The 27,933-nt window shown below is 51.0% G+C and overlaps 2 protein-coding genes across 8 annotated transcripts in view; one reads left to right on the top strand and one right to left on the bottom strand.

The window, feature by feature from the left end:
- Window positions 1-11,607, top strand: part of CGREF1 (cell growth regulator with EF-hand domain 1) — a 16,451-nt gene extending 4,844 nt beyond the window's left edge. For both annotated transcript variants that reach the window (XM_039462656.2, XM_039462659.2), the window contains exons 2-6: window positions 7,880-7,970; window positions 9,670-9,735; window positions 9,830-9,900; window positions 10,037-10,161; window positions 10,371-11,607. In XM_039462656.2, coding sequence (XP_039318590.1) covers window positions 7,891-7,970; window positions 9,670-9,735; window positions 9,830-9,900; window positions 10,037-10,161; window positions 10,371-10,880 — 852 coding nt within the window. In that variant the 5' untranslated portion in view covers window positions 7,880-7,890 and the 3' untranslated portion in view covers window positions 10,881-11,607. The remainder of the gene's footprint in view (window positions 1-7,879; window positions 7,971-9,669; window positions 9,736-9,829; window positions 9,901-10,036; window positions 10,162-10,370) is intronic.
- Window positions 11,414-27,933, bottom strand: KHK (ketohexokinase). 6 transcript variants are annotated; one of them, XM_074395362.1, is made up of 9 exons: window positions 27,288-27,933; window positions 21,410-21,526; window positions 18,912-19,130; window positions 18,588-18,722; window positions 16,708-16,780; window positions 15,862-16,008; window positions 12,858-12,946; window positions 12,566-12,723; window positions 11,414-12,478 (listed from the first exon to the last, which is right to left on the bottom strand). In XM_074395362.1, the coding sequence occupies exons 1-9, from the start codon at window positions 27,377-27,379 to the stop codon at window positions 12,393-12,395; spliced, it is 1,116 nt and encodes a 371-aa protein (XP_074251463.1). In that variant the 5' UTR covers window positions 27,380-27,933; the 3' UTR covers window positions 11,414-12,392. The 6 variants fall into 6 exon arrangements, with proteins under 6 accessions (XP_074251463.1, XP_010350637.1, XP_074251472.1 ...); XM_010352335.3 differs by having other exon boundaries at window positions 18,912-19,046; window positions 27,288-27,932; XM_074395371.1 differs by lacking the exon at window positions 27,288-27,933 and adding an exon at window positions 22,451-23,063.

Here is a 27,933-nt window from a genome sequence, read left to right as displayed (position 1 = left end):
ATTCAACCTTAGGCGATCAGCTTACTGATAAGAGTGCCTCACATACGGCAGGTGTTCGAGAAATATTAAATAAATGAATGTTTATCCTTATTCTACAAACTTTATCTAACTTGCCTTCCCTGGGGATGCTTGCCCTCCAGTCTTTGTCATGCGGCAGCTGCTGGTGCTTTCCATGGTATCCTCTGTGACACCCAGGCCGGGGGACGAGAACTTCTGGTATTCTTCTGGCCAACTGGCTCTCTCAGCCGTTAGACGCCCCTCCTTCCACCTTAGACACTGGAACCCTCAGCTGACATCAGCCCCCTTCTTCAAACCAGCAGCAAGCTAGATACAAAGAGCTGGGCAAGGCAGCCCTCTGCCCATTCACCTAGAGCCTCCTTCAGCTGCTGCTTCCTGGCTTCTCAGGCACCCTGTGGGCAGGGCCTTCTCTCTAACCTCCCTGGAAACAAGGCACACATCTCTGCAGCTCCTGGACCTCATTCAGTACTTACGGGGTTTCTAGGGAGATTTCCATCTTTTTTTTTTTTTTTTTTGCCCAGGCTGGAGTGCAATGGCATGATCTTAGCTCACTGCGTTCTCTGCTTCCTGGGTTCAAGCAATCCTCCTGCCTCAGCCTCCTGAGTAGCTGGGATTACAGGCGTGAGCCACCACACCCAGCTATATAATATATATGTATATTTTTAAATTTTACTAGTCTTTTTAAAGAAACAACCCTGTTTGGCTCTGTTGCTCCTCTTTATTGTGTTTTTAATTTCTGCTCTTACTTCATTTATTTTAATTTCTGTAAGTGTAGTCTGTTTGACTAGTGCCTTTTTTTGTTTTTTGGGGCTTTTTTGTATTTTTGTAGAGATAGTGTCTGGCGCTGTCATGGAGGCTGGAGTGCAGTGATGCAGTCGCATTTTACTACTGCCTCAATCTCCCAGGTTCAAATGCTCCTCCCACCTCAACCTCCCCAGTAGCTGGGACTACAGATGTAAGCCACCACACCCAGCTAATTTTTTAAAAATTATTTTTGGTAGAGACAAGGTGTTGCTATGTTGCCCAGGCTGGTCTCAAGCTCCTGGGCTCAAGTGATCGTCCCACTTCAGCCTCCCGAAATGCTGGAATTATAGGCATGAGCCACGCACCCAGCCTTTACTTTTTATTGCTTCTTTTTCCTCTTTTCCTGCCTTTGAGTTCATTTTTTAAAATTCTATTTATTTTTTTTCTACTGGTTTGAGGCTATCCATTCCAGTTCTAATTTTTTAGTAATAATCCTTAAAATTTTAACATACATATTTAACAAAGTTAATCAATGTGTCTGCTCTCTTCCCAAACAACCATCTTTGCCTTACATGTTATTGTCCAATATTGTAGTTCAGACCAGCGTTTTTGCCTCATATATTAACATAATTATCATTGTTTAACAGTCTATGTTTATTTAGACTTAGCCACATATTTTATGATTTATTTGCTCCCCATGTTTTCTTGCATTTTAAACCTTTTTATTTATTTATTTTAAGACAGGGTCTTGCTGTGTTGCCCAGGCTAGATTACAGTGGTACAGTCACAGCTCACTGCAGCCTTCACCTGCTGGGCTCAAGTGATCCTCCCAACCTCAACTTCCTGAGTAGCTGTCATTACAGGCTACATCATACCTGGGTAATTTTTTCCTAATTTTTGTAGAAATGGAGTCTCACTATATTGCCCAGGCTTGTCTTGAACTCCTGGGTTCAGGAGATCCACCCACCTCAGCCTCCCAAAGTGCTGGGATTACAGTTATGAACCCGTACCCAGCCGAATTTCCTTTAATGAAGGAATATTGGTGGTAAATTCTCTAAGTTGTTTATCTAAAATTGTTTTTACAAGGCAGGAGGATTGCTGAACCTAAGACCAGCCTGGGCAACAAAGTAAGACTCCATCTCTACCAAAAAAAAAAAAAAAAAAAAAAAAAAAAAAACAGCTGGGCAGGCAAGGGTGGGAGAATTGCTATGATCATGCCATGAATGCCAGCCTGGGCAACAGAACAGAGTGAGACCCTGTCTCTAAATAAATAAATAAATACTTTTACTTCACCTCATTTTGCAAGATAACTGTGCTGAGAATAGAATTCTAGAATATCAATTTTCTCTCCTCCCTGAGCACATTAAAATACTATATTACTGTATTTGGGCATCACTGCTGATATCAACAAATCAGCTATCAGTCTAATTTCTTTTCCTATGAAATGAATTGTCTTTTCTTTCTGACTGCTTTTACAAATTTTTCTTTTTCTTGAGTGTTCTATTTTAGAACAGTAGGTCTAGGTGAGTATTCTGTTTATTATTTAATCTGCATTGAATTTTTGGGCTTCCTGGATTGGCATATTCCAGTGTTTTGCAACCCACTGGAAAAATATCAGCTATTATTTCTTCAAATACTGCTTCTTTCCAGTTGTAGCTCTTATCTCCTCCATCCTCTATGCCGCTTAACTTTTGTTTTATATTTTCTCTGTCTTTGACTCATTGAACTGCACTCTGATTTTTTTTCTTTCTTTTTTTACTCCCAATATTACATTATTAATGCACTCTGGATAATTTATTCAGATCTATTTTCTAGTTCATTAACTCTCATATCAGTTGTGTCTAATCAATTTAACTCATTGCATTTTTATATTTATTTATTTATTTATTTATTTATTTATTTATTTATTTTGAGACGGAGTTTCACTCTTGTTACCCAGGCTGGAGTGCAATGGCACGATCTCGGCTCACCGCAACCTCTGCCTCCTGGGTTCAGGCAATTCTCCTGCCTCAGCCTCCTGAGTAGCTGGGATTACAGGCACGCACCACCATGCCCAGCTAATTTTTTTGTATTTTTAGTAGAGACGGGGTTTCACCATGTTGACCAGGATGGTCTCGATCTCTTGACCTCGTGATCCACCCGCCTCGGCCTCCCAAAGTGCTGGGATTACAGGCTTGAGCCACCGCGCCCGGCCTATTTTTATTTATTTTTGAGACAGAGTCTCGCTCTGTTGTTCAGGTCGGAGCGCAGTGGCACCATCTCGGCTAACTTCATTCAACCTCCGCCTCCCAGGTTCAAGTGATTCTCCTGCCTCAGCCTCCTGAGTAGCTGGGATTACAGGTGCATGATACCATGCCCAGCTAATTTTTTGTATTTTTAGTAGAGACAGCGTTTCACCATGTTGGTCAGGCTGGTCTCGAACTCCAGAATTCATGATCCACCTGCCTTGGTCTTCCAAAGTAGTGGAATTACAGGCATGAGTCACCACGCCCAGTCTTCCTTGTATGTTTATAATATTTTTGTCTTTGAGTTCTTATTTCTGGGAACTTTACCTATGGAAATTCTTTGAGGCCTGGATTAGAGTCGAGTTCCTCCAGAGATGGATGTTTTCCTCTGGCGGTAGTCATCTGGGGACGCCATCAACCAGGTTGCACTTCAAAATACATTACCTACTTTAGATGTTCTGATCCATACAGGTAGCATTAGTAATTCAGGTTTCAAACCCACATTAGAGGCCAGGTTCAGTAGCTCACGCCTGTAATCCCAGCACTTTGGAAGGCTGAGGTGGGAGGATCACTTGAGGTCAGGAGTTCAAGAACAGCCTGGCCAACATGGTAAAACACTGTCTCTACTAAAAATACAAAAAATTAGCTGGGTGTAGTGTTGCATGCCCGGTGGACACCTGCAATCCCAGCTACTTGGGAGGCTGAGGCAGGAGAATCGTTTGAGCCTGGGAGGCGGAGGTTGCGGTGAGCTGAGATCACGCACAGCACTACAGCCTGGGGACAAAGTGAGTGAGACTCCATCTCAAAAAAACAAAAACAGGCCACGCTCAGTGGCTCACGACTGTAGTCCCAACACTTTGGGAGGCCAAGGCGGGCAGATGACGAGGTCAAGAGATTGAGACCAGCCTGGCCAACATGGTGAAATGCCGTCTCTACTAAAAATACAAAACTTAGCTAGGCATGGTGGTGCGTGCCTGTAGTCCCAGCTACTCAGGAGGCTGAGGCAGGAGAATCGCTTGAACCCAGGAGGCGGAGGTTGCAGTGAGCTGAGATTGTGCCACTGCCCTCCAGCCTGGCAACAGAGAGAGACTCTGTTCCCTTCTCCCCCTATCTCCAAAAAAAAAGAAAAAGAAAAGAAAAAGCCCGCATTGGCCAGGCGCAGTGGCTCAAGCCTGTAATCCCAGCACTTTGGGAGGCCGAGGCGGGTGGATCACGAGGTCAAGCGATCGAGATATCCTGGCCAACATAGTGAAACCCCGTCTCTACTAAAAATACAAAAAATTAGCCAGGCATGGTGGCATGTGCCTGTAATCCCAGCTACTCAGGTGGCTGAGGCAGGAGAATTGCCTGAACCCGGGAGGCGGAGGTTGCGGTGAGCCGAGATCGCGCCATTGCACTCCAGCCTGGGTAACAAGAGTAAAACTCCGTCTCAAAAAAAAAAAAAAAAAAAAGAAAAGAAAAAGAAAAAGCCCACATTAAATCAGCCTTGTTACAAATCGTAGGGAAATTTTTTTTTTCCCCTGTCTACTCAGCACCAAAGCCAAGAAAGGCAAATTTACTTTGTGTTCATGTTCAGGGTGTAGTTGTTTGGAATCTCAACATTATGTAGGGAATCTCCTGTTAGTCCCTTCATATCAGGTGGGCCCAGGCATCATCTCTGGTCTCCTTTACTCCACAAGCACTCTGACAGATAGCTCAAGTTCACCTGGTTTGGTTTGGCAGATACTCGTAGGGCAAAAGCTGATGTCAAAGCTCACTTTCCCCCAGATTACTGTTTTCACTGCACGTTTGTACTGTTGAAAATTTCCTGCCAACCCAGTGCTTTTAAAAAGATACTTTCTATTTTTATCCAGCTTTGTAGTTACTTTCATTGGGACATTTACTATTACATTCCCCGAAGTGGAAGTCTGGATGTTTTTCTTGTCTACCCCTTTTCTGGGCTGTGTCCCTTTGAGGGTTTCATGTTGATGTAGAGATCTCAGTTCCAATTGCCTACCTTGAATGGGTCCAGAACCTTGTTTTCTCTCCCAGGCACAATGACCAAAATTCTAGGATTTATCTTGCCAGCTAAAGTTGGTGAACACCGTTAGGACAGCTGTGGCTTCAGCATCTTTTTGGCCACTGGGGGTTATAGACACTGACAAATTATGTATACTCACTTTATCTGTTGGGGCCAGTTGTATGCATAGGAAAATGAAGACAGGACTGGGCGTGGTGGCTCATGCCTGTAATCCCAGCACTTTTGGAGGGTGAGGTGGGCAGATCACCTGAGGTCAGGAGTTCGAGACCAACCTGGCCAACATGATGAAACCCCATCTCTGCTAAAAATACAAAAACTAGCTGAGTGTGGTGGTGGCTGCCTGTAATCTCAGCTACTTGGGAGGTTGAGACAAGAGAATTGCTAGAACCTGAGAGGCGGAGGTTGCAGTAAGCCAAGATCATGGCATTGCACTCTAGCCTGGGCGACAATAGTGAAACTCCATCTCAAAAAAAAAAAACAAAAAAAACAAAAAAAAACGAAGACAGGCCAGATGCAATGGCTCACACCTGTAATCCCAGCACCAGCACTTTGGGAGGCCAAGGTGGGTGGATCACCTGAGGTTAGGTGTTCAAGACCAGCCTGGCCAACATGGTGAAATCCTGTCTCTACTAAAAAATGCAAAAATTAGACAAGCGTGCTGGTGGACGCCTGTAATCCCAGCTACTTGGGAGGCTGAGGCAAGAGAGTTGCTTGAACCTGGGAGGCGGAGGTTGCAATGAGCTGAGATCATGCCACTGCACCCCAGCTTGGGCAACAGAGCAAGACTCCTTCTCAAAAAGATTCTGTGTGACTCTAGGTAGCTTCATCTTCTTGTGAACTTCCATGTTTATGGTTTTCCCTCAAGGCAGCTTAAAAAGGCAGAATTTTTGTTTATCTTCCCATTAGCCAGGTGCTCACCTGCTCTACCCCTCATCTCTTAGGAAATGGAAGTCCACCCTGGCAATGGTTCTGAACCTTATTAGAGTCATGGGATGCTTGGAGAATTTGCTGAAAGCTATGAACCTTCCTCTCAGGCCTCGGCGTTGGTGGGCTTCCACTTCCTCAGGAATTCACATTACCTGTATATACCCCGGGACTAATCAGAAAGCTTTAGGCTCTGTTTGATTGGTCTAGTCTATACTTGACTGTTTTCATATAGTCAAGTGGTGGTTTTTGACAATGGGCCTAATCCATGTCAGTCTAAGGGGAAGTTTTTGTTTTTTCCTTTATAGTGGGTCTGATTTTCCTAACTGCGTTTAGCCAACAGCAATTCCTGGGGATACTGTTGGTTTCACCCTGATTTGTTATGTTTTCAGTTTGTACTTGAGTTTAGACCTGTGTGTTTTTTTGTTTTGTTTTGTTTTTTTGGCGGACTTTCGCTCTTGTTACCCAGGCTGGAGTGCAATGGCGTGATCTCGGCTCACTGCAACCTCCGCCTCCTGGGTTCAAGCAATTCTCCAATTCTCCTGCCTCAGCCTCCTGAGTAGCTGGGATTACAGGCACACACCACCATGCCCAGCTAATTTTTTGTATTTTCAGTAGAGACAGGGTTTCACCTTGTTGACCAGGATGGTCTCGATCTCTCGACCTTGTGATCCACCCACCTCGGCCTCCCAAAGTGCTGGGATTACAGGCTTGAGCCACCGCGCCCGGCCCTTTTTTTTTTTTTTTTTTTGAGACGGAGTTTCTCTCGTTACCCAGGCTGGAGTGCAATGGCGCGATCTCGGCTCACCGCAATCTCCGCCTCCTGGGTTCAGGCAATTCTCCTGCCTCAGCCTCCTGAGTAGCTGGGATTACAGGCACGCGCCACCATGCCCAGCTAGTTTTTTGTATTTTTTTTTAGTAGAGACGGGGTTTCACCATGTTGACCAGGATGGTCTCGATCTCTTGACCTTGTGATCCACCCACCTCGGCCTCCCAAAGTGCTGGGATTACAGGCTTGAGCCACTGCACCCGGCCCCTTTTTTTTTTTTTTTTATTTGAGACTGAGTTTCGCTCTTGTTACCCAGGCTGGAGTGCAATGGCGCGATCTCGGCTCACCCCAACCTCCGCCTCCTGGGTTCAGGCAATTCTCCTGCCTCAGCCTCCTGAGTAGCTGGGATTACAGGCACGTGCCACCATGCCCAGCTAATTTTTTGTATTTTTAGTAGAGACGGGGTTTCACCATGTTGACCAGGATGGTCTCGATCTCTTGACCTCGTGATCCACCCGCCTCAGCCTCCCAAAGTGCTGGGATTACAGGCTTGAGCCACCGCGCCCGGCCGTTTAGGCCTGATTTAAGAAGTCTGTGCCTCTTTTGATTTGTTCTTCAGTGGGTTTTTTTTTTTTTTTTTTTTGAGACAGGGTTTCACTATGTTGGCCAGGCTGGGCTCAAACTCCTGACCTCATGATCCACCTACCTCAGCCTCCCAAAGTGCTGGTATTACAAGTGTGAGCCACTGTGCCCGGCCTGACTCCCTGCGTTTCTAACCTTGCCTTTTTCTTCAACTCTCTGCGCTCCTTTCCCTCTGTAGGATGAATGGGGTGAAGGAAGTCAGACATGCTTGTGCTGCCCTTCTCTGGGCACTTTGGCAGCTGGTGGGGAGCAAGGGAATGGGGTGTGGGGTGGGGATACGCCCTCAGCTCTGCTTCTACCACAGCAGGCCTGCTTTTATGTGCTTTATATACAACAGCTGAAGTGACATTTATTTTGAGCACAGTTCCATGGGGGGATCTCTGGTGTCTGTGTGTGAGTTCTCCCTGAGCGGGAGTCCTGTCTTTTGGGCTGCTGGTAGAGACAGGGAGAAAAGGCATTTGTGTCTAACCCAGCCCGTCTCTGACATGGTGGCAGATGCACCTTTCCCCCGACCCCTGATTTTCTTCCTTGTTCCAGTTCCAGGGAGGATGATACCTTTGATGATGACAGTGTTAATCCTGCTGCTGCTTCCCGAGGGTCAGGCTGCTCCAAAGGATGGAGTTACAAGGTAACAGGGTTATGAGGGCAGCCGTGGGCTGGGAGGAGGGAGAGTCTCTAGAGAATCCGAGGGTGTGGTGGGCCCTCTGGGAGGCAGGAGATGGGCTGTAGGTTCTCTGATCTCTGTGTCTCCCTGCCACCAGCCTCCCATCTTGTGCCTGTCAGAGTGCCACAAAGTGAAAATTCAGTATATGCTTGCTGGACCAATTTGGAATTAAGGCCGGGCGCGGTGGCTCAAGCCTGTAATCCCAGCACTTTGGGAGGCCGAGGCGGGTGGATCACAAGGTCAAGAGATCGAGACCATCCTGGTCAACATGGTGAAACCCCGTCTCTACTAAAAATACAAAAAATTAGCTGGGCATGGCGGCACGTGCCTGTAATCCCAGCTACTCGGGAGGCTGAGGCAGGAGAATTGCCTGAACCCAGGAGGCGGAGGTTGCGGTGAGCCGAGATCACGCCATTGCACTCCAGCCTGGGTAACAAGAGCGAAACTCCGTCTCAAAAAAAAAAAAAAAATTTGGAATTAGGGAACTCAGCTCCAGTGCATTATGAAGCATAGAGAAGAAGCTATGGCTCCGGGGAAGTGGAGGCTTCAGTTTTGTTATCAAGACCTTATGGTGGGCTGGGCATGGTGGCTCATACCTGTAATCTGAGCTCTTTGGGAGGCTGAGGCAGACAGATCACCTGAGATCATGAGTTCGAGACCAGGCTGGCCAACATGGTGAAACCCCATTTCTACAGAAATAAAAAAAAATTAGCCGGGCATGGCGGCCCATGCCTGTAATCCCAGCTACTTGGGAGGCTGAGGCAGGAGAATCACTTGAATCTGGGAGGTGGAGGTTACAGTTAGCCAAGATCAAGCCACTGCACTCAGCCTGGGTGATGACAGAGCAAGACTCTGTCTCAAAAAACAACAACAACAAAACCTTATGGTAGGAACACCACGGAAGTAGAGAGCATTCGCAGGTCATTTCTACGTTATAGGAATACCTTTCTGAAGTCTTTATTTATAAATACTCTACAGTGGGTATGCTAGGTCGAAGGGGAAACAGCCACAGGAACAGCCGCAAGGGCTAGTAGCAGTGACAAAAATTGCTGCAACTCCTGCCAGCTCTCTGGCATCCCAGCTCTGGGTTGACTTGAGCAAACAGTTAACCCAGTCCAGAAGTGGGAGCATATTTGGAGCTTGAAAGACTGACAGAGATCCTGAGCAGCTTGAAACTCCAGAACCAAGAGGTATACCCTGTCCTTGAAAAAGTGTGAGTCAATTTTATGTCATGGAGCAAACCAGGTCTATGTAAATCTGGGCAGTGCCACCGGGCTCAGAGACCAGCCCCTGGGCTCCCAGCATGGAAGGAGAGGGGTGCCCTGGCCCATGTCATCCTGCCACTCACTGGGCTGTCTTCTTGGATCTCTAACTTGTGTCTACTAGGTGTGGCCTCCTCTGGCCTCTACCTAACCAGATGTTTTGTTTGGGTTTTCACTTAAAGTCTAAGGTAGCCAACTGCAAAAACGGAGTCTGAGGGAGTTAAGGATTTGCTTCCAAGAAGATCCAAAGAGCCTCCTCCCTTCAAGGTTTTCAGAATTTTGGGGGCAACTCCATTAGGGTTTGGGGAGAGAACTCTGCCAGGAGATTGGGGGCAGAAGGTTGACAGGCTGAGCCCTCAGGGAGGCTCTCTGCAAGGCTACTCCTCCCCTCCCTCCTCCAGGCCAGACTCTGAAGTTCAGCATCAGCTCCTGCCCAACCCCTTCCAGCCTGGCCCGGAGCAGCTCAGGTGAGTAGGCTGGGCTGGGGAGTGCCTTCAGGGAGAAGACCAGGCCCGGCTGCAGACTCATCACTCCCAGGCTGATTCTCTACTTTTCTGACAGACTTCTGCAGAGCTACCTAAAGGGACTAGAAAGGACAGAAGTGAAGCCGGAGCATCTGAGCCGGGAGCAGGGTGAGGGGCTAGACGGATGTGGCCAGGGACGGGAGGCTCTGGGCACCCAGACCTGGGACTGACCTTGGCTGCCCCATTGACTCCTGCCTTCTCCGCCTCTCCCGGCACCTCTTCTAATCCAGCTTCTCTTCTCTAGTTCTCCTCTACCTCTTTGCCCTCCATGACTATGACCAGAGTGGACAGCTGGATGGCCTGGAGCTATTGTCCATGTTGACAGCTGCTCTGGCCCCTGGAGCTGCCAGCTCTCCTACCACCAACCCGGTAAGCTCTGTTGGATGAAGGTCCTCCCATAAAGGAGACCCAGCACTCTGGGGCTTTGGTCTTCCTCATCATAACTCTTTTGGTGAATCCTCTGTAAAAGGAGGCCTCAGAGCTTGCATGGCAAGGATGCAAGGGTGTGTTGGGGAGGGTCAGGACTCCTGGAAATATCTCTGGTCACTGGAGACCCCACAGTGACTCTGCTTCCACAGGTGATCTTGATAGTGGACAAAGTGCTGGAGACCCAGGACCTGAATGGGGATGGGCTCATGACCCCTGCAGAGCTCATCAACTTCCCGGGAGAGGCCCCCAGTCACGTGGAGCCCAGAGAGCCCCTTGCTCCATCTCCTCAGGAGCCACGAGCTGTTGGGAGGCAGTCCCTGTTAGCTAAAAGCCCATTAAGACAAGACACACAGGAAGCCCTGGGGCCCAGAGAAGAAGCTGAGGGCCAGGTAGAGGCCAAAACGGAGTCCTTGGAGCCTGTCCAGGAGCCTGGGGGCCAGGCAGAAGCTGACAGAGATGGCCCCGAGCCTATAGGTGAAGCTGGGGGCCAGGCAGAGGCTGAAGATGTCCCCAGGCCCAAAGGGGAAGCTGAGGGACAGGCAGAGGCCAGGGAGAATGGAAAGGAAGCCAAGGAACTTCCAGGGGAAATACTGGAGTCTAAGAACACCCCAAATGAGTTTGAGGTGCACCTTGTTCAACTGGAGAATGATGAGATCTAGATCATGAAGATACAGGCTTGTACCCCGAGAAGTCTCAGTGCCAGAACATAAGCCCTGAAGCAGGCAGGGGAATGTACGTGGGGACAGGAACCACCTCTGTGCCCCCTGTCTGATCCCAGTAGGTATCAGGTCTTTCTGTGAAGCTCAGGGAAACCCTAAGTTAAGGGGCAGATCACCAATAAAGAACTGAATGAATTCATCCCCCAGGCCACCTCTCTACCCATCCAGCCTGCCCAGAGCCTCTCGGGGAGCAGGGGGTTGAGGACCGGAAAGGACCGGGATGCCACTTTCCCAGTGTTTCTAGGCCTCACGGTGCTCCAGCAGCAGAGCCTATGGTGCCAGCCATGGCCAGCTGGAGAGGAGCCAATGAGGAAAGCTCCGTCTGTCCCTCCGCCCCAAACACTCTCTGGTTCCTCCTCACCTGGTGTTCAGACACCCCATGCTCTCCTGCAGCTCAGGGCAGGTAGTCCCCATAACCCTGTATTTGCCCCCCACCCCCCATAATATTAATCATCACTAGAACTTTTTGAGAGCCTCGTACACATCAGGCATCATGCCGGGCATTTTATATATTATATGATTTTATCTTCACAATAATTCTGTGGCCACAGAATTGGCCACAGCAGAATTGGCTCCATTTGACAGATGAAGAAATTGCGGCAGATTGTGTTAAGCACTGTACTATAAGGTGACATGCAGCGAATTAAATGGCAGATTTGAATCCAGGTCCGTCTGACTCTAAAGCCCATGCTCTTTACATTATAAGGCCTTATCCCCCTATATTGGAGTTGGCCCCAATTTCAATACATGTTTTAGATCCGACCTCCCTGAGGACAGCAACACTCTGTATCCTGGGTCACATTTGTGGCTGAGGCACCCCTTTAATTCCAAGGTAGTCTCCAAGGGTGAGACTTTCAGGCTCTGGGGCAGTCAGTAGGAGGAGGTATTTTTGGACAACAAAGGCTGGCGGGCAGGGCAGAGGAGGCACCCCGCCCACTGGCCTGTCAGTTCGGCTCAGCCCTGTGGACTCCCAGGCCCTGAGGAGCTCTCACGGCTTCTGGTTGTTCAGCAAATTCGCCTGGGTACGGGGTGGCTGAGTGTCCTCCCCAGCCAGGACAGAGCTGGTGGCAAGCCCGGGGCACTTCTTGCCGCTCTAGCCCAGGCAGCCCCTCCTCTGGGCCTGGGCAGGGAGGTGAATTGGGGGAATGGACACAAAGAGTGGGGACTGAAGAGTCGGAGCCTTGGGAATGCCCAGCCAGAGCAGTCCGGACATCCCGGACAGAAGCTGCCAGGGGAAGATGGCTCCGAGGAAGATTTATTTGCTCTGAGGCTCTGCAGGGAGAGATGTGTGGGGAACACAGGACACAGGCAGAGTCCTCCCTATGGCCTGCACCTGTCTCGTGAGCAGGGCAACCTGGATGCCAGGCTGAATGGAGGGGAGAAGGTGACGCAGCCGCAATGGCAGGCAGCTTCCATGGTGTGTGGGGAGCCGCTCCTCCTGCTGCACAGCTCTCACACGATGCCATCAAAGCCCTGCAGGCCACACTTCTTGCCAGCCACCTGGCACCCGAATCTCAGTGCTTCCTGCATGCTCCTCCCTGGAGGAGGGACACGTAGCTAGGTCGGCTGGGTGTTTGGAGCAGGGACAGGTCCCAGTCCTTGTCCCCTCCTGCTGCTGTACTCACCCTGGGATAGGCTGAAGATGACGGAGGCGTTGAAGGTGTCTCCAGCCCCGAGGGTATCCACCACACGGGGCGGCGGGAAAGCATCCGAGTGGAGCAATTTGCCATCAGGGCCCAGGGCGTCGGCGCCCTCCTCAGCCCAGGCACAGACAAGCACAGCCCTGCAAGACAGCTCCACTTAGCTGGATATTAGCCCACCCGTCCCCCAAGACATCCCCTCAGCCCTAGGGCAGACCCCTGGAGTCCAGGCTCACCCTGTACCCCCTAGAGACCCTTCCTGGCTTCCCCAGCTCACCCTTTCCTCACACGAGCATACAAGCCCCTCAGGGCTTCCCCTGCTGACCGGAACCCCAAGTGCTTGGCCACATCTTTGCTGACAAACACCTGTGGGCAGTGGAAGAGAAGCTGGTGGTCATCTCTAACTTGCCCCTCACCAACAGCAGCCTGGCATTGCCCCTTTTACAATAAGACTCTCCCAACGTGTCCACATAGATCCCCAACATAGCATCTCACTGTCCCATGGGAACATAGGTTTTTTTTTTTCTTTATTTTTTTGTAAAGACAGGGTCTCCCTGTGTTGTCCAGCTGGTCTCAAACTCCTGGCCCCAAATTATTTTCCTGCCTCAGCCTCCCACATTTCTGGAATTACAGGTGTGAGTCATTGCACTCATCCAGAAACACATTTTTTTTTTTTTTTTTTTTTTTTTTTTGAGACAGTCTTGTGTCAGTCTTGGCACAATCTCGTCTCACTGCAACCTCCACCTCCCGGGTTCAAGCAATTTTCTTGCCTCAGCCTCTCGAGTAGCTGGGACTACAGGTACATGCCACCATGCCCAGCTAATTTTTGTATTTTTAGTAGAGACAGGGTTTCACCATGTTGCCAGGCTGGTCTTGAACTCCTGATCTTGTGATCCACCTGCCTCGGTCTTCCAAAGTGCTGGGATTACAGGCGTGAGCCACCGTGCCTGGCCAACACATTTTTTTTGGAGACGGAGTTTCACTCTTGTTGTCCAGGCTGGAGTGCAATGGCGCAATCTCAGTTCACTGCAACCCGTCTCTGCCTCTGGAGTAGCTGGGATTACAAGCATGTGCCACCACGCCCAGCTAGCTTGTATTTTTAGTAGAGACAGGGTTTCTCCATGTTGGTCAGGCTGATCTCGAACTTCCGACCTCAGGTGTTCTGTCCGCCTCAGCCTCCCAAAGTGCTGGGGTTACAGGCATAAGCCACCGTGCCCGGCCCAGAAACACATGTTTACTGATGCTTATATATAATAGAATACAGCCTTGTAAATTGTTAAAAGCCCTGGTCAGTTTGTTCAAGGATCAAAGGATTGAAAACCCACAGAAAACCTTGAGCGCCACCTTGGGGTGGAATCTACCACCGCCATGCTGGCTCCCTGGAGTGGTTTTGCTGGGTTTTCCCACGCACAACTACGTCTTCCAAGTATGATTTCTTCATCTGGAAAACAAAGGGACTCCCTCAACACTAGCTACACTTTAGAATCTCCAGAGATAGGTTTTTTTTTTTTTTTTTTTTTTTTTTTTTGAGACAGAGTTTCACTCTTGTTACCCAGGCTGGAGTGCAATGGCGCGATCTCGGCTCACCGCAACCTCCGCCTCCTGGGTTCAGGCAATTCTCCTGCCTCAGCCTCCTGAGTAGCTGGGATTAGAGGCATGCGCCCCCATGCCCAGCTAATGTTTTGTATTTTTAGTAGAGATGGGGTTTCACCATGTTGACCAGGATGGTCTCGATCTCTTGACCTCGTGATCCACCCGCCTCGGCCTCCCAAAGTGCTGGGATTACAGGCTTGAGCCACCGCGCCCGGCCTCAGAGATAGTTTTGGTAAAACACACACACACACACACACACACACACACACACACACACACGCCTTGGCTCTACCCCTGCCAATCAAATAAATACAAGATGGTGGGGCTCAACCATCTTTTTTTAGAGTCAGGGTCTCGCTCTGTTGGCTGGGATGCAGTGGTGCAATTATGGTTCACTGCAGCCAATTATGGCTCACTGCAACCTTGAACTCCTGGGCTCAAGCAATCTTCCTGCCTCAGCCTCCTGAGTAGCTGGGACTATGGGTGGACACCACCATGCCAGGATTTTTTTTTTTGGACAGAGACAGGGTCTTGCAATCTTGCCCAGGCTGGTCTCAAACTCCTGGGTTCAAGTGATCCTCCTGCACTGGCCTCCCAAGGTGCTGGGATTACAAGTATGAGCCACTGCTCCTGGCCTAATTTCTTTATTTTCATAGAGACAGGAGTCTTGCTATGTTGCTCAGGCTAATCTTGGACTCCTGACATCAAGAAATCCTGCCTCAGCTTCCCAAAATGCTTAGAGTACAGGTGTGAGCCACTGCACTGGCCTGCATTCATCTTTTTAAATATGTAGGCCAGGTTGAAGACCTTGGCTGGATGGTCTCCCACCAGCTTCTGCTATGATGCTGGGATTATCTTCCAAATTCCATTTATATCCAGCCTTTCAAAAAGTAACTCATACAAGTCTCCTTCCCACCCTCCCCTCACCTCACCCCTAGTGGCCCCCACAACCTGCCAGACAGCCTTGAGTTGGAAGAAACCTCAGAGAACAGTCGTGTGCCCTCATTCTGCAGCAGAAAAGCCTGGGGAGCCCCAGAGAGGAGATGCTTCCCCACAGGCTTCCCCTACGGCTGTCTAGGCCCTACCCAAGCCCTGTGGGTATTCTTACACCTGTGCAACCTCCGCGGGTGGAGACATTCTACTCCTTGGTCACTGCTGAGGCCTGCACTAGAGCTCAAGGCTATGTCTCCACCTTTATGTTTTAACCCCCAAACCAGGAACCATTATTCCAACTGTGGTAGGCAGGATAAAAGGACTCTGGCCCCCTTTAAGAACCAAATTAGTGGTCAGCCACGGTGGCTTACTGCCAGTATCCCAGTACTTTGGGAGGCTAAGGCGGGCGGATCACGAGGTCAAGAGATCGAGACCATCCTGGCCAATACGGTGAAACCCCGTCTCTACTAAAAATACAAAAATTAGTTGGGCTTGGTGGTGCACACCTGTTGTCCCAGCTACTTGGGAGGATGAGGCAGGAGAATCGCTTGAACCTGGGAGGTAGAGGTTGCAGTGAGCTGAGATCGTGCTACTGCAGTCCAGCCTGGGCGACAGAGCAAGATTCTGTCTCTATAACTCAATCAAGACAGTTGCAGGTGGGCAAAAAAACATAAAAATAAAAAGAAAAAAGAAAAAAGAAGAAGAAAAACCAAATTAGCTGGAAGTGGCAAAGAGAGGCTGCATGGGGCACCCACCACGTCTCCATAGCCAAACAGCTGAAAGAGCTCCTCTCGCGGCTTCTCCACCTCCACAGACACCCAGATCTTCTGCTCCGGAGGCTGCCTGGCGTTGTGCGCGTCTATCCGCTGCAGCATCTTCACCTGCTCCGATGCATTCCGGCCCTGGGGCAGGACAGGGCAGCTGAGGACTGCTGAGCACTGCCTGGCCAATCTGGCTCATTCTTCCCGCCCTGCTGAAACTCTGGGTGAGGAGGGAGAGGGCCTCGGGGAGGCTGGGCTAGAACCCCATCCTAAATCTCAAAATTTAGAGCTGTCATGGACCTTGGAGACCTTATCAACCAGCTACACATTCCACAGATGAGAAGACTAAAGAATAAAAGAGACTGTGAAAGACCTACCATAGGTTAAATGAGGGAGCTAGAACTCAGGACTTCTCAGGATTTCCTCCCACCTAGACTCCAAAACCTCTCTTGGAGTAAAGGTTCTAGTTCCCTTTATTTGGGAGCTGAGTCAGGCCCTGTCCTTCCTGCTTCCCCAGAGGTAATGGGTCAGACCCTAAGCAGTCAGACTTCTGCCAGAGGCAGAGTTGGAGGCGCTGGGGCAGCCTGTAGCACAGAAAGCACAGGACTTTGCCTGGAGCCAGCTGTGCCTACGTTCTGCTTTGTGACCTTGAATAAGTCACTTAATCTTTCTGGGCCTTAGTTTCCTCTCCTGCAGACATAAGGAAGGATGGAGAGGGAATACGGGGGTTGGATTCATTTATCTCTAAGGTACTTGATGGTTCAAAGAAAGCAAGGAGGAGAACATGTGGAGGATACTGGCAGGTTGAGCCCATTGAGACACAGGTAAGGCAGGGCTTGCCTCAATGTGGATCCACTTGAACCGGGTCAGATCAACCTTCTCAAAGTCCTTAGCAGACACATCTGGCAGGCTCCTAGGTCACAAGATGGAAAGGACAGAGAAGAAAGAGCATGATGGGGTCAGCCAGGGCTAGGGTCTCTGACTGGCAGCTGTGGACCCTGTGCCTGCACTGCCGGCAGCATGGCAGGAAGCTGGATCCACAGCACAGGATTCTCAGGCTTAGCTCCAGATGGGCCCTTTTACAGTCTGCTGGGGTGCCCCTTCCTGGGTTTGAGATTGTGATTATCTCAGGGTTAACTGAACAGCAACACGTGTCAACCGGCCAGGTCTGCATGTCTTGGAGACTGCATCTCCCAGAATGCACCAAGAGTTCCAAGCCTACACTTCCCAGAATCCCTTGCAGTAGCACACAGCTCTCACAGGCAGAGCCCTGGGAAATTACAAAGCCTGAGGCCCTCTGCCTGCGCTGTCTGGTTCCCCTCACTTCTGGCGCCCTAGCGTTGGAGCTTGCCTATGGCATCCATGTCCTGGGTTTAGTAGTTTCCTGTTGCAACCCTGAGGTCAAAGTAGTTGGCACTTGAGGAAGAGTTTGTATTTGGCTGGTTTAGGAACGCAGACCCGGGATAGGAGTCTGCCTTGACCCTCCTGGGCCAGAGACCTCAACTCAGCCAACATCCCCGCTCCACGTTCTGTGGCCAAATCCTTCCGCTTAGCTATAGCTGTGTGACCTGCCTGGGCCTCTTGGAGGCTGCTTCCCCATTGATAAATGGGGCTGAAACCACCAGCCTCCTTGCAGGCTGCTGCAGTTGCAGGTAATGTGTGTGAATGTACCTGGACTGAGGCCAGTGGGCAATAAATATTTCTCCTCAGAGCTCCTTTCCCTCCTCTCCTGTGAATAGCTACGTTGTGTCCTTGATCAGGGTTGCTACAGATTGTTGCTTAATGAGCATTTGACTAGGATTGCCCAATGTGAAGGTCACTGGTAGCACATGTGCCCGCCCCCTCACTCGCTGCACATACAGAGCCCAGGGGTGGCTGCCCCTCCTCCAGGTCCAGTGGTCAGGCTGGGCAGTAGGGACAGCCTGATCCCCAGGGCAGCTGAGCTTGGGCCCTCTCAGCCATAATAGTACCTGGCACGTACTAGGTTCTCAGTAAACTAAACCTCTAAAATGCTGCAGGAGGGAGTCTGCGAGGGATGAGAAGTGTCTAGGCCCATGGGTCTCTCTTGGGCGGCCTGGGACCCTGAAATGGATGTTCCATTCCCCCAGGTCAGCACCACGTTACACGCCCTGATCCGCTTACCCAGTGTTCCCTCTCCTTCTCCTTCAGCAATGGCTATGAATGGTGTGTGGCATGTTTGGCCTGGCTTCATCATGCTGGAGTCTTGGGGGGGGGGGGCTCATCTCTTTTACACACCCAAACCCCAGCTCCTTGGTGCCGTGCTGCAGGCTGGCAACTCTGGGGCTGACCCCGGAAATCCCAGTGGGCTCCCCCAGCCCTTCTTGAGAAGGGTTGAATCCCATCTCCCACCCCTCTGTCCTGAGAACAGTTTCCCCACACCCACACCCAAGCTGCTGATTAACTATTTAACAATTATGGAGGAATCACTTCATAAATTACATTTTATATAGGCCTTTTTCCCCCTTCTTTGATGTTGACCAAGGCCAGTCACCAGGCACAGCAAAGCCCAACCCTTCCCACCTCACTTTTCCCTTAATTGAAAGCAATTCAGAAATCACTGGACATTTTGACAGGGAAGCAATTTCTGGTACAGAGAAGCCACAGAGGGGGGCAGTTGGGATGCCCACAGTGGCGAGTGAGGGAACTGATTGAGCCAACTGATTGGTGGGTTATGGCAGGGCGAGGCCAGGGGGCCTTACGTGTCATGGAGCACAATGGTACGGTTGCCATTGGAGTTGTTGATGATGCAGCAGGAGCTGGGGGTGTCCCCCTTGCTCTGCCAGGCCACCTGAGACACGTCCACGCCCCGCCGCCTGAAGTCAGCCACTAGGAAGCTTAGGGTGGAGGCCAGGCCAGGGAAAGGTCAAGGAGACACAGATTAGAGCCTGCAAGTGGCCTGGACCTCCCATGGGAGTGGGGAGGGGCGTACTGGAGCACACGAGCCTCTAAGAGAAGAATAGTCTTGTTCTGGGAGTTTTGGTGATGGCGGCAGCAGCTGGCAAGGCACAGACAGTTGTACAAACCTGTCATAGTATAGGATGGTGCGGCTACCACTGGCCTCGTTGATGATGACTGTGGCGATGGGGACGGAGCCTGTGGGCTGAAAGACCATGTAGCGGAGGTCCACAGAATAGCGGCGGAGGTCATCCAGGACAAAACTGCCAGGGCGGAGTATCCCGAAGGGAGTGCAGTTCGACAAGGGTTTGGGGACTAGTGGGTAGCTGGCAGGGCCACTAGGGACCCTGAAAGGCAGGGGTGCAAGCAAAGGGGGCTGAGAGAGAACTGGGAATCACAGTCTTGCCACTGGCAGTGCAGCAGGGCAGGAGAGGCAGGAGTGCAGAGTCTGGAGCTCAGAGAGAGAAACACTGAGGCCATCCTTTCAGGTCTTGGCTGAAGCATGCCCTGATCCTGACTCTGTTTTTCAGTCCAACTCAAGCTGGAAAGGATTTGCTCCTGTTCATAAAGTTGGACAGGCCCTAGAATCTGTACCCTGTTTGACCCAAGCAAGTGGAGGCACCATGGCTTGTTTCCTGCAATGCCGAAGCAGGATTAATAATTAATCTCCAAGGCAATACTTTGCCCCCAACTGTCCTCCACATGCTCATCCATGGTGCTGTCCTCTCCGAGTCCCTCCCAGTCCTAATGCTGTGATTTCTCTCACTCTCTGCCTGCCTCCAGGGGGCCCAGCCTGAAGTGGTGCTGCCTTGGTGAGCCAGCTCGCTGCTCTGTCTTCCTGCAGGTGACAGGTGATCCCTCCCAGGCAATTAGCTGGCTCCTGGTGCCTGATGCCACTCAGTATGGGCCTGGTTCAGAACTCTCTCCCAGAATGCCCTCCATGCAGAGTGAGCCCAGGGGCGAGGACAAGGACACCAGCCCCTGCCATCCCATCCCTCTCTGGACGTGCATTGTTCTGTGCTGAAGAACCGGCAATTAGGCTGGGCACAATGGCTCATGCCTGTAATACCAGCCCTTTGGGAGGCCGAGGCAGGAGGATCACCTAAGGTCAGGAGTTTGAGACCAGCCTGACCAACATGAAGAAAAGCCGTCTCACTAAAAATACAAAATGAGCTGGATGTGGTGGCACATGCCTGTAATCCCAGCTACTCGGGAGGCTGAGGCAGGAGAATCGCTTGAACCCAGGAGGCGGAGGTTGCGGTGACAGAGCCACTGCACTCCAGTCTAAACAACAAGAGCTAAACTCTGTTTCCAAAAATAAAAATAAAAAGAACTGGCAATTACGCCCAGCAGTCCAGCCACCATCCTGGCTTTTCTCGCCTGGCCAGAGCCTGCTTTCAGCAACACCAAAGCTGGATAATACAGATTTGCATAAAGGTACCAAGTCAGGGCATCGTTCCTTGACTTACAGCCCCTTTAAATAGTAGCTTTCCCAAAGCATTGGAAATATGGTTTGGTGTGCCAGATAACTTTTGCACCTGCAGTGCCTGACACATGGTAGGTAGGTGCTCTCTAAAAGTCTGTCGAGCACATGGGGAGGATTCTGAATAGCCCTCCCATCGGCATGATTGCTATGTAAAGGAGAGTTGGCCACCCTAAGTGAGAGCCACCTCCTGCCTCCAGCTCGGAGGAAAGGAGCTACTGAAGAGGTTTAACAAGTCACCAGCCCTTGGCTCTGAGCCATCCTGTTCCATCTCACAGGGCAGATTCTCTCCCTCTATTCTCTTCCTGCCAGTTCCATCAAGGCAGGGAGTTTGGCTATAGCTCAGGCGGTTAGACTCTGCCAGCAGCACCCCTCAAACTAGAGTTCAAAGGGCTACGCTTCACAGGCCAGCAACCTGGCAGCCTGCCCCAGTGCCCACAGTGGGCAAAGTGTGGGCCTCACCTCCCGATAAGTGCTTGCTGAGTCGGCAGCACCAGGGGTCAAAGGGCTCTGAGGTCCCAGCAGCAGCCAACATGGAGGGCACGCATGAGCCACTTAGGGCTATAGTCCTGCCAGCCGGTAAGCTGGGAAGTGTGGGTTCTAAGCCCAGCTTTAGCACGTGGCTTCAGGGTGTCCTTGAGCAGGGTATTCTCACTGCTTCAGTGAACAACAGGAACATGAGCACCAGCCTGCCCCTCAACTGGGACGGAAACTGTGGGCCTGGACCCGTGGACCATGGATGCAGGCCATTCCTGAGGGAGGATGGGTACAGCGTGCCCCTAACTGCCTTCTGCCTCAAGCATGGCCAGGATAAGGGACTTAGGAAAGGCAAAGGCAAAGGCAAATCCACGGCAGAGTCCGCAGGAGGCAAGGAAGGAGAAGGGAAGAGGCTGAAGCAGGCTCCACGAAGTGGCCAGGAAACCAGCTGTGACAAGGAAAGCTTCACAGGGGCAGCATCAGCCCCCAACTGCAGAGAGGCCGCACCAGAACAGCACTGAGAGGCTGGTGCTCCACCGTCCCCGATCCCCACGTTTCTGCCGGCCACAACCCATTTCGAATCCCCCACCCACCCAGGGTGGATACATCCTTCTCCCCCATGATGCAGGCAGGCCTTCCCCAGTGGGCGCTCCCTCCTGGACTTACTCAGCAACATGGCCAGGGGCCATGGAGCCCATGAAGGCACAGGGGGCTCCGAGCAGGGAGAGAACAGTGCAGGAGTTGGACGCGTTGCCTCCACGCTGCCATCTCTGCGACAAGCACCTGCAAAGCACAGGGAGGCTCCCTGCAGTCCCAGCAGGCTGGTCTCAACCACAGTCCCTTGTATGGGGACCTACAGAGTGTGACAGCTGGGGCCTTGTCTCAGATGGCATCTAGGCTGCTGTCTCACTTTCTACCCGGGGCAGCCGAGGCTGGCCAAGGGAAGGAGCTTGACAGAGAGCGGTGTCTACCTCCCCAGCCCAGGCTAAATGCAAGCCCACAGCAGTTCCTTTCCATGTTTCCATCTGTTCCTAGGGCACCAGGAAACCTCTCTCTTGGGTCCATCACAATGTGATCTCACTCCAGATCATCTCCTCTTCACGTTTTCCCCTGGTCAGAGCTGTTCACGGAGGCTGTACCTTCGGCCTCCTCCTTGAGACCTGCAGCAACTCCAAGGACCTCGAGAACCAAGTGCCTCTTCCCAGAGGCATCACATGTATACCTACCACTGTCTTAGGAGTGCCTGCTTCAATAGAAACTGCAGAGCTGGCCGGGCGCGGTGGCTCACACCTGTAATCCCAGCACCTTGGGAGGCCGAGGTCGGCGGATCACGAGGTCAAGAGATCGAGACCATCCTGGCCAACATGGTGAAACCCTGTCTCTACTAAAAATACAAAAAATTAGCTGGGCTTGGTAGTGAGCACCTGTAGTCCCAGCTACTCGGGAGCCTGAGGCAGGAGAACATTTGAACCTGGGAGGCAGAGGTTGCGGTCAGCTGAGATCACGCCACTGCACTTCAGCCTGGCAACAGAGCAAGACTCTGTCTCCAAAAAAAAAAAAAAAAAAAAAAAAAAAGCTGTAGAGCCATAAGATCAAATAAGTAAGACAGGACAGAGAATCTGGACATTGGTCATTTAAGAAGTGGCAGCAGGGAGCACTTCTCCATCTTTAATAAATATCAATCAAAAGGAAACTAACAAGACACACCTGAAGAGCTTCAGCAGCAGCAGCAAAAATGATAACTTTCACACACAGAGTCAAAGCACTGATCACCTCACGGTGTTACTGGAGCACAAATGAGAAATCATTAATCAGTGTTATTACCTCTGAGGTACGAATGGTGTTATTTCTGTTGTGCCAGTTCCAATAGTAATAAAATAATAATTGTGGCAGCTTACAATAAAAGGAGCAGTACCAAAGAACCACCAATTAAGAGAAAAAAACTGAACCAGAATTTTTAGTCTGAAGCATATGTGTACACAAAACTTCAGTTTTGGGTAAAGGGGAGCATGACGTCATTTGAAAAAAACAATAGTAGGCCAGGCACGCTGGCTCATGCCTATAATCCCAGCACATTGAGAGGCCAAAGCAGGAGGATTGCTTGAGTCCAGAAGTTCGAGACCAGCCTGGGCAACGAAGGGAGATCTTGTCTCTACAAAAATTTTATAAATCAGCTGGGTATGGTGGTGCATAGCTGTGGTTCCAGCTACTCAGGAGGCTGAATTTGGGGGAGCGCATGAGCCCAGGAGGTTTAGGCTGTGGTGAGCCCTGATACTTCACTCCAGCCTGGGTGGCAGAGCGAGATCCTGTCTCAACAACAACAATAACGACAAAGGATAGTAATTTATTATTATTTTTTTTGAGACAGAGTCACTCTGTCACCCAGGATGCAGTGCAGTGGCATGATCATGGTTCACTGCTGCCTCAGCCTCTCGGGCTCAAGTGATCCCCCAACCTCAGCCTTGTGAGTAGTTGGGATTATAGGTGTGTAGCACCATACCCCACTAATTTTTGAAAATTTTTTGTAGAGATGGCATCTCTTTATGTTGCCCAGATTGGTCTTGAACTCCTCGGCTCAAGCAATCCTCCTGCTTGGGCCTCCCAAAGTGCTGGGATTATAGGTATGAGCCACTGCACCCAGCTGGTCAGATTTTCAAGCTAAGCTTTACAGAAATTTTTACAAAAAGACAGGAGGAATCTTGAGGGATCTGACTTGATCAATAGTTAAGGGCAAAGCTGATGTGGGAACCCAAGTTTCCTGACCCCAGAGCCATTGCTGTTTACTCTGTGTGTGTGTGTGTTTTTGTTTTTTTGGTTTTTTGGTTTTTTGGGTTTTTTTCTGGGTTAGAGTTAGGGTTAGGGTTAGGGGTTAGGGTTAGGGTTTACTCTGTGTTTTTAAACAAAAAGTAGTTAGGCCCAAGCTTTGATGAGGTTTCTAAGCAAGGGTGTATGGCCAGGCATGGTGGCTCACACCTATAATCCTAGCACTTTGGGAGGCCGAGGTAGGCAGATCATGAGGTCAAGAGATCGAGACCATCCTGGCCAACATGGTGAAACCCTGTCTCTACTAAAAATACAAAAAATTAGCTAGATGTGGTGGCACACACCTGTAGTCACAGCTACTCTGCAGGCTGAGGCAGAAGATTTGCTCGAACCTGGGAGGCAAAGGTTGCAGTAAGCTGAGATCAGGCCACTGCACTCCAGCCTGGTGACAGAGTGAGACTCAGTGGGAAGGGAAGAGGGAAGGGAAGAGGGGAAGGGAAGAGGGGAGGGGAAGGGAGGGGAGGGGAGGGGAGGAGAAGGGAAAGGAAGAGAGGAGATAGGAGGGGAGGGGAGGGGAGGGGAGGGATTTCACTCTGAGGAAACCCTTCAAAGTCACACTGATATTTCCTGTACAGAAATGCTCAGCTAGGCCGGGCGCGGTGGCTCAAGCCTGTAATCCCAGCACTTTGGGAGGCCGAGGCGGGTGGATCACGAGGTCAAGAGATCGAGACCATCCTGGTCAACATGGTGAAACCCCGTCTCTACTAAAAATACAGAAAATTAGCTGGGCGTGGTGGCGTGTGCCTGTAACCCCAGCTACTCAGGAGGCTGAGGCAGGAGAATTGCCTGAACCCAGGAGGCGGAGGTTGCGGTGAGCCGAGATCGCGCCATTGCACTCCAGCCTGGGTACAAGAGTGAAATTCCGTCTCAAAAAAAAAAAAAAAAAAAAAAAAGAAATGCTCAGCTGAGCAGGAGGATGCTTTCCGGAAGGCTCTCCTTGGCATGGATTCTGGGAGGCAGGGGTCACATGCCAGGCAGCTCCCAAGAGTCCCCAGCTGCCTGTCAAGCACAGAGACCCTGGGACAGGTGGAGCTGAGACGCCCAGGAAGGGCTGGGTCTCACTGGTATGTACTCTTTTAGGAGGCAAACAGTCCAGAAGCCTGGCTACAGGGAACCAGGGCCACGGGGCTGGAGGACGGGCATGGCCTGGAGGGCAGGGCCTTTAGAGAGGTGCCTCATTCGGTGCCCACCTTCAGAACCTGCCCCATCAGTGCAGGCACCAGCAGGACCTCCTTCTCCAACCTTCCTGACATAATTGAGCTGAGAAGAAATGAGACTTCAGCTCTGACAGAAAGAGGTACTGAGTCTTTCTCCGGGCTCTCCATGGTCCTTGGAGAGCCTGTGGTCCTGGAATTTGCACTGTTCCCAACTCCTCACTGAGTGCCATGTCCTGGGGCTGCCTCGACCTTGCACAGGGGTCAGGTCTACACAGTGGCATCCCGTGCCCCTTCCCCCGCATCCCTGCACCCCTGGCAAGGGGCTCTAACCCCTGGCAAACGAAAGCAAAGGGTCAACTCCAAGAGACGGTCAGCAGCAAACGGACAGGGTGTACAGGAGACAATGGAAGGCAGGGGTGCCGGACTCCACGCTAGGAGACTCGAGCTGCAGCTACTGCTGTGCCACCATTTAACTCCGTGGCCTTAGAAAACTCCAAATCTTCAGCTTCCTCGCCTATATAAAGGATCTCACTGATCTTTACACAGTTCTCATGGGCTGCTAGGAGGAGAGTATGAAATAACATATGTGACGGTGCTTTGTGGCCCTAAAGCCTGAGGGGTGCTGTGTGTCTCACCTCAGCCTCATGGCCATCAGTGATGTCATGTTTTGCTGGAGATCAGTCTTGAACTGCCTCTTATCCAGTTCTTAGCTGGGACAACTGATGTAGCCTAGGAGCAATTCTCAGTATTCTAAGCACTCGCTGACGGCACCGAGAGAAAGCTAGTGTCCTGCCCCACAGAAATGCCTTCACAGCATTACAGTGTAACGGTGGAGCCCTTATCAAGAGTAAATACAAGAACCAACAGGCTGGGTGTGGTGGCTCACCCTGTAACCTCAGCACTTTGGGAGGCTGAGGCGGGCAGATGACTTGAGGTCAGGAGTTTAAGACCAGCCTGGCCAACATGTCTCTACAAAAAAAAAAAAAAAAAAAAAAAAAAAAAAAAAAAGCCCTGTCTCTGCAAAAAAATAAAAAAATAAAAAATTAGCTGGGCATGGTGGCATACGCCTGTAATCCCAGCTACTTGGGAGGTTGAGGCAGGAGAATCACTTGAATCCAGGAGGCAGAGGTTGCAGTGAGCCAAGATCATGCCACTGCAGTCCAGCCTGGGTGACAGAACAATATTCTGTCTCAAAAAGAAAAAGAACCAGCCAGGCATGGTGACTCACAGGTATGATCCCAGCACTTTGGGAGGCTGAGGCAGGCGGATCACAAGTTTAGGAGTTTGAGACGAGCCTGGCCAGCGTGGTGAAACCCCCATCTGTACGAAAAATACAAAAATTGGCCATGCATGGTGGCACACCTGTAATCCTAGCTACTCAGGAGACTGAGGTAGGAGAATCACTTGACCCCAGAAGGCAGAGGTTGCAGTGAGCCAAGATCACACCACTGCACTCCAGCCTGGGTGACAAATCGGCTGGGGGCAGTGGCTCACTAGCCCCACACACAGGATCTGCTTCTCTTCCATGAGGCTGCTCCCAGCACTTTGAGAGGCCCAGCCAGGAGGATTGCTTGAACCCAGGAGCTCAAGACCATCCTGATCAACATAGAGGGACCTCGTCCCTTCACAAAATTCAAAATACAGCTGGGATGGTGGCATGGATGTGTTCAGCTACTCAGGAGGCTGAAATGGGAGGATCACTTGAGTCTAGGAGGTCAAGGCTGGCTAATTTTGTATTTTTAGTAGAGACAGGGTTTCTGCACGTTGGTCAGGTTGGTCTCGAACTCCTGACCTCAGGTGATCTGCTTGCCTCAGCCTCCCAAAGTGCTGGGATTACAGGCATGAGCCACTGCACCCCGACTTTTCAGTTTCTGGCAGATAACTGAGAAGGATGCTTTCCACTACTAAAGGCTGTTCACTGACCTTTGTGAAAAGACTTCTGGTAAACTTCTCCTGGAATTTAGCACCAGGAGCTCTATCCATAACCCATGGTATCTCAAGTTTGCCTCCAGTGCCAGCAAGCCCTGAGCTATAGTCAAAGCTCAAATGCCACGGTTTTAAATGTTCTCCAGCAGTTTAACTGTGCATGCTTTTTACTATAAGCGACCTCAAAATCTTTCTCAGAAATAGGCGCAAGATATATGTGGTAAATAATTAGAAGTAACTGTTGGAGAGGCAAGTGCATAAGTTTGGAGTTTAAATAGCAGCAGCAAAAGCAGGAAACGGGTCCTGCACCTTGGTAGCTGTGTGCTCCTGGATAAACCCCTTCATCTCTGAATTTATACTTGCTTATCAGTACCATGGGGATCCTGATGTCTGACACCATCCCTGAGTTGAAATGGCAATTGGTCAACACAATGCTATCCAAATCCTGGGTCTTCTTATGAAAAGCCTCAATTCCTTCCTCTCTTCTCTCCTGTGGGGAGCCCCCCGGGATTCCCGGGTAGAGGGCCTAGGTCCGGCCTTGAAGCTGGGCTCTCAGGGCCTCACTGCGGGGTTTCTACAGGCACAAACACTGGGTTGCAGCAGCCGCTGTGGTCCTGAGGGGACCCGGGCACCCCTACCTTATCTCCGAGTCCTCCTTAGGGTACTTGTCCACCAGGCTGATGACGTCCAGCACCACTAGCCCCACGCACAGGATCTGCTTCTCTTCCATGAGGCCGCTCCCAGAGCTTCCTGCCCGCCCGGCTGAAGGGGTTCCTCCCGGCCTCTGCCTCTTATCCAGGAGGATGGTGTCCCCGCTCCCAGGAGCTGCCCTAGCTCCTCCTCCACGTGGGAGTTCCTCCTCCAGGGAGCCACCTGCAGCGGCGCGGGGTGCAGGGAACGAACGGAGCAGGACCCTTGCTCCCGACGCCCAAAGACCCGAGCTGGCCTGGGAAAGCCACCCCCGAGGTCTTGGCCCCCGGTCTTCCCTTAGCAGGTTGCCTGGGCCTGCAGATGGCAACGACTCCCACTTCTCAGCCTCAGTTCCCTTGCTTGTCAGACGGACTCGGAGCGGATGCAAACGTTTCTAAAGCGCAGCTAAGAGATCTCGAGAATGCAAAAGAAAACGGGCTGGAAATGCGCTACTTGCCCCGCCCTCTGCTGCACCTGCGTCTCCGACTCCCCACCCTGGACCGGCGGGGTAGCGCTGGGCCTCGTATCTGCAGCCCTGCCTGAAGCCAGCGGTCGCGGCCACCCAGCCCGGCCTGGTTAGTCCCAGCCGAGGCC

Source organism: Saimiri boliviensis, chromosome 1 (genome assembly GCF_048565385.1).
Source record: "Saimiri boliviensis isolate mSaiBol1 chromosome 1, mSaiBol1.pri, whole genome shotgun sequence".
NCBI lineage: Eukaryota > Metazoa > Chordata > Mammalia > Primates > Cebidae > Saimiri > Saimiri boliviensis.
This window is presented reverse-complemented; position numbering and strand designations above follow the sequence as displayed.